The following is a 15,474-nucleotide window of genomic DNA, read 5'->3' as shown; positions in this document are numbered from 1 at the left end:
GCAAGCTTGGCGGAGCTATGAGCCGCGACTTCTCGGAGCAGACGATTGGGAGCAGGCGATTTTTTGTCGCTTTGTTGTTGGTTCGCTAGCAGAACAATAAACACATAAAAGATAGTTTAAAATAGGTTTAGTCGTTTAAATTGTGTTTACAAGAGCAGTGGCGCAAAAGTCAACCCAAAGCCCACCTACAACTGGAAGTACGTCAGAATAAAATGGGTGCAAAACGGATGCTTTCAAAACGGACAAACACGAGAATATCGCCCCTGTTCGGTTCGTGTGTGTGTGCTGGCTCCTGCTTCCCCTTTTTGGAGGGCACCGCTTATTGGCAAGCAAGGGAATTTTCCCAATGCCTTGTTTGTGGCTGCACCGTGTGGTTGGTCTTCACTACTTTGTGGGACTTCGGAGCCTTAGTTCTTCGTGCTTAGTAAGGCCGGGAAGAAGAGGAGTGAACACCGTGTGCGTCTTCTGTGCATGGCAGTGCAAGTGCGTTCCCTGCCCTCTCTCCCTCTTCCACCAGGCGCCACGTGGTGTTCTTCAAGGTGACGCAGCTGCAGGGACCTGGAGACGCTGCGGGGTACCTCTGCGATTCCAGGCACACCAGGCTGTACCAGGTGAGGGGCGCGTGCTGCCCTGTCTTCTTTGCCCCTGTCGCCTGGCTGCTCTGGTTGCCTACCTCTAGGGGGATCAGGCAGTCTGAACACCCTGTCTCAGGAGAACAGTTTTACAGGAAACAAAAGATGGGAACAGAAAAAACTGATGGAGGTAGAAAATGGATAAAGATATCAAGGATGCTAATAGAATGCTACAGTAAAACCTCGTTACAAGAGACACTGTTACAAGAGACACTTGGTTATAAGAGACATTCGAATGAAAGCGGATTGGTTGGTTTTCGTATGCTTGCCATGTTAGCAACATTGCATGCAAGAGACCTTGGTTACCCGCCGCGGTGGCTCAGTGGCTAAGGCGTTGCGCTGCTGAGCACGAGGTCGCGGGTTCGATTCCCGGCCGCGGCGATCGCTTTTCTGATAGAGGCGAAAAGCAAAAATGCCCGTGTGTACGAGATTTCGGCGCACGTTAAAGATCCCCAGGTGGTCAAAATTAATCCGGAGCCCTCCACTACGGCGCGCCTCATCGCCTGTGTTGCGTCGGCGCGTTAAACCCTACAATCAATCAATCAAGAGACCTTGGTTACAAGAGACACGTTTCTTGGGTCCCTTGAGTGTCTCTTGTAATGATGAGTTTTACTGTATTAGCGTTCTTGAGATCAATGTGTGTTTTCCAACAGTTCTTGCAAGGCATAAGACCAGGTGTGTGGTTGCAAGGATAGTTAAGAGTTAGCAACTCTTAGTCACTCTTCCAGGCCACTATTTCCAAGAGACGTTATGTGGTTGAAAAGTTTTTGCGCAAACAGCATTCCACCTCATCTAATGTATACCACAGTTAATGCATGCTTGTTCTTGTGCAGGGCCTAGCCGTGTGAGGTATTTTTGCGCAGCTGCAGCGTTGTGCAGTAAAGCCTCCCTCCTTCCACCAAACAATGGGGGCTGTGGGGGCCGACGCAATCTAAGAGCCTTTCAGCGATGTTCAAGTAGCCGAGACGAAGCGAAGCGGGGGCCAGGATGAGGATCAACACCGCAACCTCCACCAAACTGTCACGAGAGGGCCAGATGGTTGCCAAACAAGAGACTAGTTTTAATTAGAATCGAGCCCACAGAAAGTAGCGAGCAAGCAGGCAAAGCGTCTTCTTCCTCTAGCCAAGTCACTGGCTCCGCCTAGTCGTAATGGCGATTTCCGAGTAGTCGGCGCATACCCTTGCGGGGATAATTACCGCTCATAGTGTCTGTGGCACTATCCCTCTAATTTTATCACCTCCTCCCATCCTCCCCCCAAAAATGTCGAATGCTTCGAGTTGTGAAGTTCCACTGCATATCGAATCAAAGAGCAAATGTTGAGTATTCAAGGCTTTCACGTTCGTGCACCTCAAGTATTTGGAAAGTGTTTAGGGGTGTGAAAATGAATTGAATTCGAATCAGATAGTGTTGTATAGTGGCCAAAAACATCAAATATTGAATCAAATATCAAATATCAAAGCTTTTATCTGAAAGAACAACTACATTGGACACTAAAAAGCACCTGCACATGTCCTTGAGCTCTAAATACACAAGGTGTTAAAAGAATTGCAAATTATCGTGAAGAAACACAAGCTGCTCCACATGACTTGTCTTCAGGCTCTCTTGCTGTGAGGTCGCAGTGTTTCCTGAAGTGGAGAACATGCGTTTGCTGGGCACCTCGGTAGCGGGGACAGGGAGGTACTGCAAGGCAATTTTCGCAATACCAGGGTCGAGTGTAGCTTCATGCCCTTTCTAGTATGTCATTCTTCCTGGTTATCAGGGGCTCAATTAAGTACTCCTGGACCGCCTGACTTAGGGTCTCGGGTTATTGCACTGGCTTTTCTGTGACTCTAGCAGTTCTACAGTTTCCCAGACTGTTTGCAGGTTTTCCTTAGTGCAGTCATGACTGCTTGGTGGTTTGGAGAATATAGTTGGTGCCTTTGAGACTGCTCTGAAAGGGACACTGAAGTGATATGTAAACATTGCGGGATTACTAGCGCAAATTGTAGTCCGGAGTCCCCAGGCCATGTTTCGACCACTCTAGACGCGTTTACGCGATTTTATTTAGTAGAAAAACTAATTCGAAAACGCTGTCCTCCTCTCTTTACGCTCGCCCATTTTCTGTGGCGTTTTCGTGTGACGTCAGGAGGGGATGAGCTGGCAATTGGCTGCGCCACGGCTGCGCTACTGCATGGCTCCCCGGCCGACAGAGTCAGTCGGCCGAGCGTTTCGTCCGCCGGCCGCCGGCGGGTCGTCGCAATCAAGGAGGTTAAAAAAAATTGCTTGGTCGCAATTCGTTCGCTTAGTTGAAACGAAGCCAGGGCACGTTTGTGAATGGAAGAATGTGCCTTTCTTTACTTGGTTTGTTTGTACACTGTATCTAGCTCCAAGTCAAGGTCGCTTCACACAAGCGCTGCACATGCGACGCTTCGCTGACTGGTACGCCAGTAGGAAAATATAAGGCCTCTTGAAGGCGGGAGAAGAGTCAGCGAAGTCAATATAGGTACTAAGCAAATAAAATCAACTGATATTTTTACCGTACAGCGTAAAACTAGGGAGCAGGAAGCACTTTTTGCGCTGGGTAAACAAGCACAGCGGTCAGCAGTACACCGTGGTCAGCAGCACGACCGCACATCTGCGAACGCTTTTCCGTCAAAGAAATGCAATTGCTAGACGTGAGATATTGTGGAAACTCGGGCGACGCTTACTGCACGATCGCAGTACAACAAATAGTCACCTAAGCGGCTTGAAATGCCAAAACTAAATAAAAGTGTAAACCGGTTGTACAATATATACCCTATATTAGCAAGGCATTCACGTCCCGCTCCGTGGCCTAGCGGTCTGAGGCGCTAGGAATTCTCCGCAAATGTTTTGCGAGTCACGAGTTCGAATCCCCGCGGGTACGTGCGTTTTTTTTTTGTAAGTTAACTTTTTTGTTTTCCGCCGATGTTTTCTATATTGAGTTCACCTTTTTTGGGGCCGCAACGTTCATGGCTACACGAACTAGTTCACAAAACGCGCGCAGGCTGGCACTGGCGCGCTAGCGAGTTCTCGTTGGCGTGCTGTTGCCATAAGCACCGACTGCTTGCAGGCAGTGGGCACAGGCCAGAATGAACAGACCCTTGGCCTGGTGCGAACACGCTTTTTACGATACAGGCATGAGGGAGGCAAGCTCCAAATATGGGGGAAAAGCGCATGACATTTGGGCGTCTGCGGGTACGCGGAGGGCGTTCATGCACTGCGTAGGTCTCGGCTAGTGAATGCTACGACTACAAGCTGTCCTGGGAGGCTTATCTTGTGCATTTTACAGCCGACAACATGGCAGAAGCGCGGTACGATGATTACTGAGATATTGAGAATGCCCATACAACAAAGCCATTGGTTATGTTTTACAGAACCGAAACCGAAACTTGTGTGATTGCTAACCTTGGGCATCGTCCAATCACGGCGCCCCTCCTCTCAACGTCACAGCCTTAGTTGGTGCGGCCGCCGCAAACCGCGCATGGTAGTTTTTCTTCTTTCGCGCTTTGTAAAATAATTACCGATTTGTCAACCGGATAAACGATGAAAAGTGTGCTAATTTGAGCCAGTCTACGCAGTGCCAGCAAAAACGGGAGCTTGACAAATTCACTTCAGTGTCCCTTGAAGGAGAGTCCATGCAATCGGACTCTGCTGCATGGAGCTCAACAACCTGTGTCTGGTCTAAAGAATTGATGCAGAAAGTAGGCTTAAACCTTTGGTCACACAGCGTTGCGAGCATCATAAAGACAGGGAACCTGGACTGCAAGCTCTCAGTGAAGTTTTTGCAAAATGGATCTGCTTCATTTTCTATGTCACGTTTCACAGTGTCCCTTTATATTTTGCTCTGTTCCACAGAGAAAAGGAACAACCAACGAAATAATATACTTCTGGCCAGTCAAATCTGCAGTCGCATCTACAATGGGCAGCAGGGCCTGCACCAGGCTTGCTGCAGCAGTCCACTCGCTTGGCGAAAGGCAGCTCGCACTAGTTCTGGTGTTGCCATTTCGAGGGACACGGCATGTTCCAGCTCTACCAAACGGCTCAGCATGGCATGTTCACTGTTCCAGTGTGTGTCTACATCTTGAATGAGACTTGCATTCGGTAGGTCCATGTGCGTCTGGCCGTCTTTGAGTCTTTGAGTTGCCTGAGCACTATGCTTGTAGTGTCCCAGTATGGCTCGGACCTTCTTGCACAGTACAGACACAGCAGGGGTCTCTTCTTTGGAGTCCTTGGCTGCCAGCTGAAGAGTATTTGCCAAGCACTGCAGAGGGGTCCATTCCATTGGCTCACGGCTGCGCGGATATTGTGGCCATTGTCTGTGACCACGTACACGGGCACATTGCTGAGGTTGAGGGACCAGTCCTCGATGATTTGGGTCAAGAAGGTCTTGATGTTGTCTGCAGTGTGGCTTCCTGGCAGGTGAGCGAATGCCTTGATCGTGAATTGCTGCGTCATGTAGTGGCATGTCAGAGCAATGTAACTTTGACTGGTCCTGGAGGTCCACATGTCAGTGGTGAATGTGATCGACTCCACTGAGTTTGCCATATCTGAAGCGATTTCATCCTTGAGTGAGGCAATTGTGCTTCGGTACAGCTACGGTTCTTGAAAATGTAATCCTATGCGGGATCTTGTACTTGGGCTGCATCAAGTCTTGGAATCCTTTGTTCGCGACGAACTCGTACGGCTGAATATCCCTCGCGATCATATGTGCGGTGAACATGGTTGTCTGTTTTTTAGCACTGTATAACAAGAGGGCTTTTCCCTTAGTCATGCCTAGCAAGGTTGGTTGGCTTGGACCTTTAGGCCTCTGGTTTGCCTTGCCTGATTCTTTAAACTTCAGTTAGTGAGCACAGTGTTTGCTCTTCACGTGATTCATGAGTGGGCTTGTCGTGCTTTATGGCATCTTGAGCGTGGAGGCGCAAATCTTGCAGATAGCAGAGCACGGACTTGCCTTCTCACACTACAGTGCATTACTACTGAACTACACTCAGGGTGCGCACAGGTCCTTGAAATCCTTGAAAACCCTTGAAATTGAAAGTTGCGTTTTCAAGGCCTTGAAAGTGCTGGAATTTCTTTGCCGTCCTGGAAAACCCTTGAATTCTGAGGGTTTTCACGGGGCTCGGCTGTGCAGCTCCCATTTTATGGCGGTTGAGCGTGGATTCGGCAAAATTCGGTGCTTACCGCTTTCCGTGACTTCGGGATCGCGAAGTCAAACTGGCCAAACCAGTTAAACTTCCTGCGCGAAAAAAAAGGCAAGCGCGCGGTCGCAGCGTTTTTTTTTCTTTTTTTTTTTTTCTTTTTTTTTGGCTTGCTTCGACTTCGGGTTTGGCCAGAAGCCTGAAGTTGCCACAATGGCATGGAGGAAGAAAAAGTTAGGAGACGGCGCTACCAGAGAAACGTGAAGCCTATACATAAAAAGTAAAATCGAAGTCGGCCCAGGCGTCACTGCACCACGTGACCCCACCGTGCTGCCGCCGCGAGCTCTTCAATTTCGTCTGCTCGAAACTCGAGCTTGCTATATGTTGGTTTTTTTCCCACGGCTTTTGTCTTTCGCACATACGCGGCACTCCTGCCCGCACGCCGGCATGAGATCACCGATCAAACAAATGCAGGAAGGACGGGGAAAAGCTACCGCCAACCAAACACGAAACACGAGAGATGCGCCGGAGTCGGGTGACCGCCGCCACCGCCGGCCCACCCGACCATGGAGGTCACGTGCTGGGCCGACTTCGGCGGCTTGAGAAAGAGAAACGGCGGAGGGAGCGGCTTCAACGGAGCTGGGCTTGCGAAGGCTAGCTGCGTGACGTCATGCCGTCTCCTAACTTTTTCTTCCTCCATGCACAATGGGGCTAAAGAGTCTCGATGTCCTCGTAAAAAAGAAAAGTTGCGCCAGCATGGTTTTTTGTAACGAAAAGGCAGTTACACGAATCAAGCACGTATCATAACAGTTAAGTTTCTTTTGGCTTCGTCTTGAGCGGGATTTATTGGCAACCCATTAAAAAAGGCATTGTCTGTTGGCCACATTGTGCTGTGCCCACTCCGGCGACTCCGGTGCCTTCGTTTGCTGTCTTCTTCCCTCGTGTGCTTATGGTGCGCGTAGTGATCCAGTGATTCGTGCATTCAAATGGCATAGTTCAGAATAATGCCTGGGAAGTGTAAGTTCCAAAGCGCTTGGCTCAGCAACGACGATTATAAGCTTTGGGTTGCGGCGGATACATCAGACCCTCACTGCGCAAAATGCACACGCTGCAGAAAGACGTTCGACATCGCTTCTATGGGCGAATCTGCTCTCAGAAGCCACGCAAAAAGTGCAAAGCACCGTGAAATCATGCAAATGGCTTAAGGGTTTAAGGAAGGTGTTGGACGTCTTGACCATGGCAGGAAGACTGAGTGACAGCCAACGAGAAGGTGTACTGGCAGAATACGCTGAATTACTGCAAGAGTCTAAGCACGAGCTTCGTCTGTTTGAAAGGAGCGTAAGCAGGCTGGATGAGTTTTTTCGGGACCTCTTGGGCTTCAATGCCTCATACAAAGAACTGCGGAAAGCAGTCAGGCTGTTGCTTGTTTTGAGCCATGGGCAAGCCACTGTCGAACGGGGGTTCAGCATCAACCGCCAGATCTCCGTAGAGAATCTGAAAGGTTTGTCATACGTTTCACAGCGTATCATATGTGACGCAGTGGAGAGGGCAGGTGGGATTCTGAACGTTCCTATCTCAAAAGAACTCAGAGTAGCTGTGTCCGCAGCGAGGCAGCATTACAGTGCACACTTGGCATCGCAAAAGAAACAGTGCCAGGAAAACTCCCAGCAGACAAAAAGGCAGAGAATTATGGAAGAAGTTGAAGGCCTGCAGATGAAGAAAAAGAAGCTTGAGGCAGTTGTTGCCGATTTAACGGCATCTGCAGATGAATATGCAGAAAAGGCTGAAGCAACCGCTGACATCAAGAACGTGGTGAAATCAAACAGCCTGAGAAAGACCGCAAAAGCCAAGGCTGAAGAACTCAGCAGCATTAAGAAGCAAATAGAAAACAAACTTAAAGACCTGCCCTGAGCTTAAGAACTTAATCTAGTCGATTGAAACTGCTATCTAGTCAAATCGAGTTTAACGTGCAATAAGTTCAAGTGAAGTCACTTTCCTTTGTTCTGTTCAATAAAATGTAACGTGATTGATCTACCGTAGTGTTCTTCCATTTTTTGAAAGGTCCTTGAAAAGTCCTTGAATTTTTTCCTTGAAAACCTGTACGAACCCTGACACTACTACACTGAAGCACTTGTGATTGAGGTCACCTCATAAATTAAAGTTTGCCTCGTAGAAAAAATATCCCATTCATGAATCTAAAAGTGGCAGGATAGCTTCTCTATATTTGTTGCTTAGCACAGGAAAGTTTCGAGAATGCTTTTACATGAACGTTCCATTTTTCTGCTGGCTAGCTATTGAAGCAGGCTTCATAAAATGTAAATGCCAGGTTTCTCACTGGAAATTGCTAAATACATATTTGCTTTGATTCATGACTATAGACGGTATTCATTGAAAAGTTTAGCGGGCGATTTGTTCCCTTGGCAACACTGGAAACTGCCGTGTCTGTGCTGCTGTGCCTGCACATGAGCATTGCGCCCATGCCTCGCAGAAAAACAACAAAAAAAAAACACTGGTGTGTGTCATCTGCCCCGTTTCAACCCGATTCTCGGTCGGGGTGTTAACAGATCTATAAATAACCGCACTCGCACTATATGAGGGCACTCACCTTGCCCTCGAGAACTTTGCATCACTGGAGAATGAAACCCCGGCTGTGAACGAAAGCGATGCAGCGCACAAGAGGCCGACGCTGCAGACACCTGCGACCATGGATGTCGGCATAAGTGCCCTTTAATGCGTGGTTCAGTACAAAAATCAAATAATGCTTTTGAAGAAATGCTTCACGCATGCGCCGATTCAGATATGATAATAGCGTAGCAGCTAGTTCGTGTGAGGCCTTCTCCTGAGCCGTGCCGGGCTCGCAGCACTCACACTCCCTATTCTGCACAAGCGCTGACGAATCACAAGCGCCCTTCGAACAAATCACTTGAATTTGGTTTTGGCATGGCGAAATTGTTGGCAACGACATTTCTGGTGTTGTCCTTGAACAGGTGATTTGATTTTGATTGTTTGGTTTAACGCACCGACACTACACATGTGATGAGGTGCACCAAAGTGGAGGGCTCCGGATTAATTTTGACCACCTGGGTATCTTTATTGTGCGCCGAAATCTCAAACACATGAGCGTCCTTGTACAGGTGACAGAACCTAAGGGAGTGATGGGCTTTCAGTAGCATAAGCGCGTGACTTGGTCCATCACGATGCAGTTGGAAGGCTCCGAAGCTTTTTACCGCTCTACCTAGTTGTGTGACGATTTCAGCCGTGTCTGGCAATAGGTAGATCGTACGGTGCTGCATGAAACAGTATTTCGCATTGAGGCATTACTCTGCACTTGGTTGGGCACAGTTTGGAGCATCAATCAGGTCTTGCTGTTGTCATGTATTGTGCTTCATTGGGTGCCAGTGCGGCCAAATACCGCCATCTCGATGAGCCCGATGTAACACCAGACGCTGCGGTACGTACACGGCAGTGCTCACGCAGGGTTGGCCACATGTGTGCCACACCAGTAAACACAACCTGTTTGAACAAAATTATTATTTGCTTCGTTTCAAAAACAAAAATCACTATTCATGTACCCCTACCTTGATGTGGCATACCAGCTGCTGAGGTCAAAGACCCACGCTTCAAGTGGTATTATACTTCAGCCGACCGCGTTTTATAAAAAAAAACACAGTGTGCTTCCTCATTGGGTTCTATGGGAGGCAAACCAGTGATCACAAAACGCGTTATATCCAGTCCCGCACTGTAACCAATTAAAAAGGACTGTAAGGATTTAATTTTCCCTGAAGGCCATTGGATCACAAGGAGGGACATCTTTCGTTTGATCCTGCAATTTTTAAGGGTCACAAGCCTCAGCGAATCATGGTGTATTCCCGTGCATAGCGGTAAAAGGTGCTGATCGGGTGAGCAATTGCCGGCATACCACGCAAGGCTAGGTCCACCCGTCACTAAACATCACCACCACCACCACCACCATCCGGTGAGTTGGTGAATAGTCATTATTAATGATCAGCGCACAAAAACCGGACTGTGGGTTACTGCCTTTTGTGTCTTTGTGCACTGACCATTAATGGTGCACCTGTTGTTACATTATAAAATGGTCCGCACCAAGAGCAGAAAGGAGATGGCAGAAACGAGGTGGCGCTTGGCTGCTCAGCTTGTTTGGGGGCGTTGCACGTGCAGGCAGGCACCAAGGGGTGCTACGTGCCGGCGGCCATGGCGGCCTACCACCTGGAGGGTCCCCCGCACCCCGTGTGGGACAGCCCCCAGCCCCCACACCTGGCCCCCACCGTGGAGCGCCTGCAGTCCCTGCTGCTGCCCTTCCTGCGGTCGGGGTGAGCAAGCGGGGTGGGCTCAACTGGGTCACCAGGCCTGGTACTGCGCTGAACCCTGTCTCTCTTGGGAGTGCAAACATGTGACGGCCATGGGGATGGTCTCTGGGCTGGGAAGAAGCTCTGCTCCGTGGAAATGGACAGAGCGAGGGGGATAGGTGAGGGAAACAAAGGATGGGGTGAAGCGCTGACGGGGACTGTTTTTGCGACGTAACTTGTCGGTGCTGGAATTTGCTGCGCTTGTCATGTCGTAAGTTTCGCCGAGTATCATGGATGTACTGCAGAGTTGGGTACGCTTCAAAGTACTGGAAGCATACATGCATAGTCATACGTACTGAAGGTGGTTAGAAAAGTTTCAGGGTGTCTAGCGACCGGGAAAACCGGGAAAAATCAGGGAATTTTGACGACGGCGCTTAGCGACTCAAAGAGTGCAGTGCGCAGTTTCGCCAAGGGTTGGCTGTACTGTGAAGCGGTGCGGGTGCTCGAGCGGGTGAACATCGATGGACGCAAGGTGACAATCAAGTGGTTTCCCGCCCATGCGGGGAATGAGGTATCGGAACTCACCACCAACCACAACGAGACGGCGAACGCAGTTGCGCGAGGATTAGCTGGCCGCGCGGGAGCAGTTGAATCGTCTGCACAGTGGTGGACTGAGACAAAAGACAGGTACGATACCTTTCAGGGTATCACCAAATATTATAGAAATTGTAGGAGGGTGCTGGCACCGCCTCACCCCGACCTAACCAGGGAGGAAGCGTCCACGTTCAGACAGCTGCAGACGAATTCACTGATGACCCCGGTCGTCATGAAGCACATACAGCCAGAACTCTATACGGACGACACGTGCGTGTTATGTAACAATGCTAGGGCCTCAACCGCCCACTTACTCTGGGAATGTGAAGTGCGACCTGACGAGGCGGCAACCAGGACGGACCTACCACCGTGGATCCAAGAAGCAGTGCACAGTTGTGACAAGGACACCCAACTATCAGCCGTCCAGCAGGTCCTGGCGGCCCTCGAAAAGCAGCACTGGAGCGAAAGTATAGTGCCTAGAATATACTGGCTAGTGTGCGGAGCGCGCGCATTCTCTACGGGAGAGGGTGGCCCCGCCGGCAATGACTGCGCGCAGAGGCCGCAAGGGGCGCTGCTCGGCGAGAGGGTGCATGAAAGCCGCCAAGCTCCTCTGTCGCGGCGGCGTATTCGGCAGACCATGCTTTGGTCGGCGGCGTGTGAGCACTGCCGAAGTAAACAGGTAGTCCTTTTTCAGAAACTGTTCGCCCATCCTTACAGTAAATAAGCTACCAATCGCCTGGCTATTTTGTGATTTCATCCAGAAACCCAAATTTAAGCTCTCCTAAGGCAGTATATTGTATATGCCGACTGAGTGCGAAATTTAATTTGAATGGTTTATTAATAAAATATTCTGAACCTGCGGGGAGCTAAATTTTTTAGAAAAAGTGGCGCTTACAGCAAATGAGATGGATACCGAACATCACAAAAATATTTTAATAATAAAACATATAGTTCACTGGTAAACAGGTAACAGATGTACATTTTTGCAGGCAATATATATATTTATAACAGAAAAAACTAGGGGTGTGCGAATATTCGAAACTTCGAATATTCGATTCGAATTTTGCGGTATTCGATTCGATTCGAACGACACTTTTATTGTTCGAAATATTCGAACCACCCAAAACTAAAAAAAATAATAATAAATTCAGAGCGTGTCTGTATCGGTGTTTCTTTACAGTGGACTCTCGATGATACGATTCTGGGGGTGCGAATTTCGGGATGATACGAATTTCCGAAAAGTCCCGGCTAAATTGCATCGTTTGCAATGTGAAAATTTCGGCTGTTACGAACGGACCTGCGCGGACCGGCGGAAGATACGAACGAGCTAGCCGGCGAGGCACCCGACTGCCGAACGAGCAAGTGACGGCTCTCGCTCCCCTGTTTGTCACTCTTTCTACAGAAACGGCCGGGCTGTTGTTTTCTGCTCGCGAAAACGCTCTGCGCACGCCCAACGCGCTGACACCGCCGCAAAACCACCCCCACGCTGCGCGCGGCGCGGCCGGCGGCGTCAACATGGCGTCGGCTCCAGCCGTGAAGTGGCGCGGGCGTTCGTGCGACCGCTTCTATGCGCTCTTTAAAATGCGGCTCAAGGAAGACACGAAGTTGCTTGTGCGGTAAAGGAGCTGATAATGCATGCGAAAACGGTACTATAAAACATCATCCGCGCCGCTAGTGAAAGCGCCCATAAAATATTTGCCGGGGTGCTAAGCCTAACCATCTCCGGCGGAGCCAAGCCGGCTGTCTCGATCTCATCGCAAGTAGTCAGGCTCCTCCATTCTGCCGCGCGCGTCGTGCGTCATTTTCTGACCGAGGTAGGCGCTACCGCGGGCGCGAAATCGTCGATGCGGGCGTGAAAATACAGCGCTCGCAGAGCCGAGGCGAGCAAATCGCGTGCAAAAACGCACCATGCGGTTCACGCTTAACTGTTGCGGCGTGTAGCGAGCTTGGGCACAGCGAGTGAGGAGACGAGCGCGAAGCTTCTTTACGTGCTCCAGAAAGGACTGCTTTGCGACACGGGGGTTAAAAAAAGCAGAAAAAATCACGAATTTCTTCACGCGAAAGTAGAAAAAGAAATAAACGAAAACTTTTTTCAGCGCGAAATTTTTTGGTCTGTGTTGGTTCATACGAATTTCGGATGATACGAATATTTTTCGCAGTCCCGCGAGATTAGTATCATCAAGATTTTACTGTATCAGCGCGCGGCAATATGCACGGGCTCGGGCATGCCAGCTTACTAGTGTCTCAAGTGAGCGGCTGTTTTCGGTATCTGGTAAAGTGGTGACGAGCAGGAGGTTGTCACTGCTCCCCGAACATGTCGAACAGTTAACCTTTCTCCATGGTAACATTTAAGTGAGTGCAGACCTTAACCTGTTGAGTGCAATGGTATTGTGTAATTCCTAATTTTACTTTGTGTGATTTGTTGTGCAATAAAGTTGCAGTTTTTGTGTCTCTAGATGGTGAAAACAAAAAACAATAAGTATTCATATTCGAAAAATATTCGAAAAATATTCGATTCGATTCGAAGTTCGTTTTTATTATTCGAATTCGCTTTGAAATTAAAAAATTGATATTCGCACACCCCTAGAAAAAACACATTCCTATTGCATGCGGCTCTTTTTCTATTAAATACTCAATAAATAAACAAAATTTTCTATTCCTTACGCGCGTTTCGCCGAAATCCAACCTCGAAATGGGGAATGTGTACGTATTAGCATGCTTTCTGTTTTTATTCGTGTTTTAAGAATAGATAAAAAGTTCTGCATGTTTCTACAAGCGTTTCCGTTTCACTCGCTAGTTTCTTGATGATATCCTCATCATTGACGCTTTTAAGAATCTCCGTCCCCACGCTGAGCAGCGACAAATCGCTGAGGCAGCTGTCAGTCACGTACCACTGATCAAAGCGGTTTTTGATCGATTTCAGCTGGCTGAATGACCTTCGCCAGTGAAATTCGTTACCGACAAGCACAAAAAAAATGTAGCAGCAACATAAACATCTGGGAATGAACCTTCAAAGTTTTCACGGATTAGAAGTTTCGCCATGTCCGTCACAGAAGAGCAGCCTTCGTTGCTCGCATTTGAAATAAACTGCCCAAGCTTATCGGAAAATATGTGCCAGCCAGACTCGGATGGATACTTTTTACAATGTCCAGTGCCTGCAGGCTCCTCGGAACTGGTGAAAAGCAGTTCCAATCTTTAATAACAGTAAACTGCGAGGATACTTCGGTGTACGACCATTGAACGAAATTGCTACAATGATTGAAGTAATGTATTACACACACACACATAAAACGTGTACACGCAACTAGCAAGGCGGGCCTGGATGCGTTACATCAATAAGAACGCCGCCAGAAGACTTGAGAAGTCCTCGAAAAGCTTCCAGCCCGATTGGCCGTGAAACAAGGCACTCACTTACTGCACAACACAGCACTGACGAGTACATACCCCCCTACAGGGGATCGTGTAACGCCCTGCATTTGCGCAAAAATACGTAATTGGCGGCACTAACACACTTGTCGTTATTTAGCATGAATAGAGATAATTGCACAGACAAAATACTGAGAAACCAAAAAATAAAAAAATAGAAATATTACGAAAATTTACAGATGAGAAATATGCATCTGAACTCTGGCCTGAACTAGAACAGCTCGAAAAAGGATGATGCGAATACGCATTAAAAATAGCGAGAATGACCCAAAAGTTATGCCTTGCATTTCCACAAAAATGTATAATTGGTAGAAGTAACACATTTAATTGTTATATTGGCATCAATAATTTTTGTACAGACAAAATTTCAAGAAACCAAAATACACCACAATAGAAAAAAATCATCAACTACACTTTTTCTACGACCTCAGGGGTCGTCTACTTGGGAAAATAAATCCAAAAATTAAGAGGAAGGGGGGGAAGGGGGGGGGGGGGCAGGACATCCCGACCCACCCTCTGAATCCGAACGAAAAATCAAACCACCACCCCTTCGGAGTCCTTCCATAATCAGAGAATTCCATACCGTATAAGTGTTTAATTGGGCGTTGTTTACGCTATCATGAAAACGTTATATAGCATAGAAACCTCTGCGTTACCTTATTTCCAGTTATTTTTTTTTCAGCGTATTAAAACAGGTTTCAAACAGAAACTGCTCTCTGTGCGCTATGCGCGTTCCGAAATTGTTGAACCGCAGCTGCTCAAAATCCCAGTCCGGCTGCTATCGGTGTCCATCAGCTAAACTAGCTTCTTCGCTGTAAGCGATGCATGGTTCTGGGCGATTGAAACGTTTTCCCGTCAGACTGGTGAACTGTGAGCTGACTTATAGTTTATGCACACTATGAAACAAACAGCCCTTTCGAAGCATTCATTTTGTAATAGATAATCCCTGTTTTAACTCTTTCGCTACCGCAGAAAATTGACCAATTTTTAGGGGTCCAAGAAAACATTTTTTTTCCTGCTAAAAAATTATTTAGGCACTAATTGCAGGAGCACAAAATGTAGATAATTTAACGGCCTTTCCAATAACACCAGTTTTTTAAAGGTTTTTATATATCATAGTTGTGAAAAAAAATATCAAAATCAAAATTTTTGTCAAGTTGTCAAAAAAAATGATAAAAAAGGAGTTGTATATATCAAACCACCGGTAGTAGAAAAAAATTAGAATATACATTTTGTAGGGAAACATTTCAAAAACACACCCTAAAACAAATGTCGACTTGCGCGGAACAGTTTTTCAGATATACAAAAAAAATGTTAGCACGCACGGTGCTCGTGTCATGCGGTGAAGCCCAACCTCTAATTCAAAATGTGCAATTT

At 47.9% G+C, this 15,474-nt stretch overlaps 1 protein-coding gene across 1 annotated transcript in view; it reads left to right on the top strand.

The window, feature by feature from the left end:
- The window catches only part of LOC144177807 (peroxisomal ATPase PEX6-like), a 172,525-nt gene that overhangs the window by 42,270 nt on the left and 114,781 nt on the right, over positions 1–15,474 (top strand). Inside the window, exons 8-9 of the mRNA XM_077705390.1 lie at positions 518–611; positions 9,950–10,101. Of these exons, the coding sequence (XP_077561516.1) occupies positions 518–611; positions 9,950–10,101 (246 nt within the window). The remainder of the gene's footprint in view (positions 1–517; positions 612–9,949; positions 10,102–15,474) is intronic.

This window comes from Haemaphysalis longicornis, unplaced genomic scaffold (assembly GCF_048455015.1).
Source record: "Haemaphysalis longicornis isolate Haplotype H1 unplaced genomic scaffold, Haemaphysalis longicornis Haplotype H1 scaffold_1, whole genome shotgun sequence".
Lineage (NCBI taxonomy): Eukaryota > Metazoa > Arthropoda > Arachnida > Ixodida > Ixodidae > Haemaphysalis > Haemaphysalis longicornis.
Note: the sequence above shows the minus strand (reverse complement) of the source record. Positions and strands in the feature narration are given on the sequence as shown.